Below are 2,324 nucleotides of genomic sequence, written 5' to 3'. Positions count from 1 at the left end.
GCTCTACTATACACAACAACTACACACGAGAACGACAGACGACCCTCCATCACACCTCCCTCCCTTACCTGTACGCTCTACTATACACAACAACTACACACGAGAACGACAGACGACCCTCCATCACACCTCCCTCCCTTACCTGTACGCTCTACTATACACAACAACTACACACGAGAACGACAGACGACCCTCCATCACACCTCCCTCCCTTACCTGTACGCTATACTATACACAACTACACACGAGAACGACAGACGGCCCTCCATCACACCTCCCTCCCTTACCTGTACGCTCTACTATACACAACAACTACACACGAGAACGACAGACGACCCTCCATCACACCTCCCTCCCTTACCTGTACGCTCTACTATACACAACAACTACACACGAGAACGACAGACGATCTATCCTGCAGCAAGCGCTTCCCCTACCTGTACGCTTCCCCTACATGTACGCTTCCCCTAACTGTACGCTTCCCCTAACTGTACGCTTCCCCTAACTGTACGCTTCCCCTAACTGTACGCTTCCCCTAACTGTACGCTTCCCCTAACTGTACGCTTCCCCTAACTGTACGCTTCCCCTAACTGTACGCTGCCCCTACCTGTACACTTCCCCTAACTGTACGCTTCCCCTAACTGTACGCTTCCCCTACCTGTACGCTGCCCCTACGGTCCCCTACCTGTATGCTTCCCCTACCTGTACGCTTCCCTTACCTGTACGCGACGATGGGAAGCATGAGCACAACGACGGTGACGATGATCGTGAACCACGTGATCGCGCTGCCGATAGTCGCGCGCGCCACGCCCGTGTACGCTGCGCCGATGAAGTCGCTGTACAGTAGGAACTGAAAGCCGAAGTAGAAGCTGATCGAGCCCCAGATGACGAAGTGATTGAAGCCCGTCCAGTAAGACGTGTCGAACGCGATCTGAAATATAAACAAAAGTGTCATACGCTTATAATTATATATACATGTTGTACTTGTAGGCTTATTTACCAGTGTACACACCATTACGACCTGTTGTACTATGTTATATATACTATATGTGTTATTATTATTAATATTATTATTATTATTACACTCTATATTGATGTACTCAATGGTTTTATACTTGTATTGGTGTATTGATTATACTATATGTATTATTATTATTATTATTATTATTATTACACTATGTATTGGTGTACTCAATGGTTTGATACTTGTATTGGTGTATTGATTATACTATATGTATTATTATTATTAATATTATTACACTATGTATTGGTGTACTCAATGGTTTGATACTTGGTGTATTGATTATACTATATGTATTATTATTATTATTATTATTATTACTACACTATTTATTGGTACATTAGAAAGCAATCAAATCGATACAGTAAACGAATTTACTCAGCTCAGTCTTATTTACCACACTCTGCACTCGGTGCTTAATTAAGCACGTACCAATCTAATAAGCGACAGTACTTAGCATCGCCTACACATGCTTTTGAAGCATTTCCAGTCCATACAGGTTGGTTATAGAATATTTATTGCTACCATAGAGATCTAGACAGGTATTATTAGGTATTAGCTATTTATTTTAGGTACGATAACGGACTTTTATCTACAAATAGCTGCAGTATATGTACCATATTTGGCTTCACATGGCCTTACATACATAATAAATTACTAATTACATAAATAAATGTTTTTAAGAAATGGGGACAACAGCTCATCTTTGAGCCGCACCATTGGCTGTGGGGAAAGTCTGCTACAGACTCGTGGGGAACTGCGGGGACAATGTACATGCTTACGAGCCATCATTATACGACACATCGCTATGCTTGACATCCATACGATACACGAGTGCAAGACGTGCCGTACATCCGTACTCCGCTCACTAGCATGCTATGCACGTCCTCACTACACTAGCTCGCTACGCTAACCCGCAACGCTAGCCCGCCACGCTATCCCGCTACGCTAACCAGCCACGCTAGCCCGCCACGCTAACCCGCCACACTAACCAGCCACGCTAGCCCGCCACGCTAACCCGCTACGCTAACCTGCCACGCTAGCCCGCCACGCTAACCCGCTACGCTAACCTGCCACGCTAGCCCGCCACGCTAACCCGCCACGCTAACCTGCCACGCTAGCCCGCTACCCTAACCCGCTACGCTAACCCGCCGCGCTAGCCCGCCGCGCTAACCAGCCGCGCTAACCCGCCACGCTAGCCCGCTACGCTAGCCCGCCACGCTAACCCGCTACGCTAGCCTGCCACGCTAACCCGCTACGCTAGCCCGCCACGCTAGCCCGCTACCCTAACCCGCTACGCTAG

General features: G+C 47.2%; 1 protein-coding gene across 1 annotated transcript in view; it reads right to left on the bottom strand.

The window, feature by feature from the left end:
* Positions 1–2,324, bottom strand: part of LOC106816909 (probable phospholipid-transporting ATPase IM) — a gene marked incomplete at its 5' end in the record, with an annotated part of 5,660 nt that overhangs the window by 2,295 nt on the left and 1,041 nt on the right. The window contains one exon of the mRNA XM_014821552.1: positions 720–931. Within this exon, the coding sequence (XP_014677038.1) occupies positions 720–931 (212 nt within the window). The remainder of the gene's footprint in view (positions 1–719; positions 932–2,324) is intronic.

Source organism: Priapulus caudatus, unplaced genomic scaffold, assembly GCF_000485595.1.
Source record: "Priapulus caudatus unplaced genomic scaffold, Priapulus_caudatus-5.0.1 Scaffold1526, whole genome shotgun sequence".
In the NCBI taxonomy this organism is placed as follows: Eukaryota; Metazoa; Priapulida; class Priapulimorpha; order Priapulimorphida; family Priapulidae; genus Priapulus; species Priapulus caudatus.
Note: the sequence above shows the minus strand (reverse complement) of the source record. Positions and strands in the feature narration are given on the sequence as shown.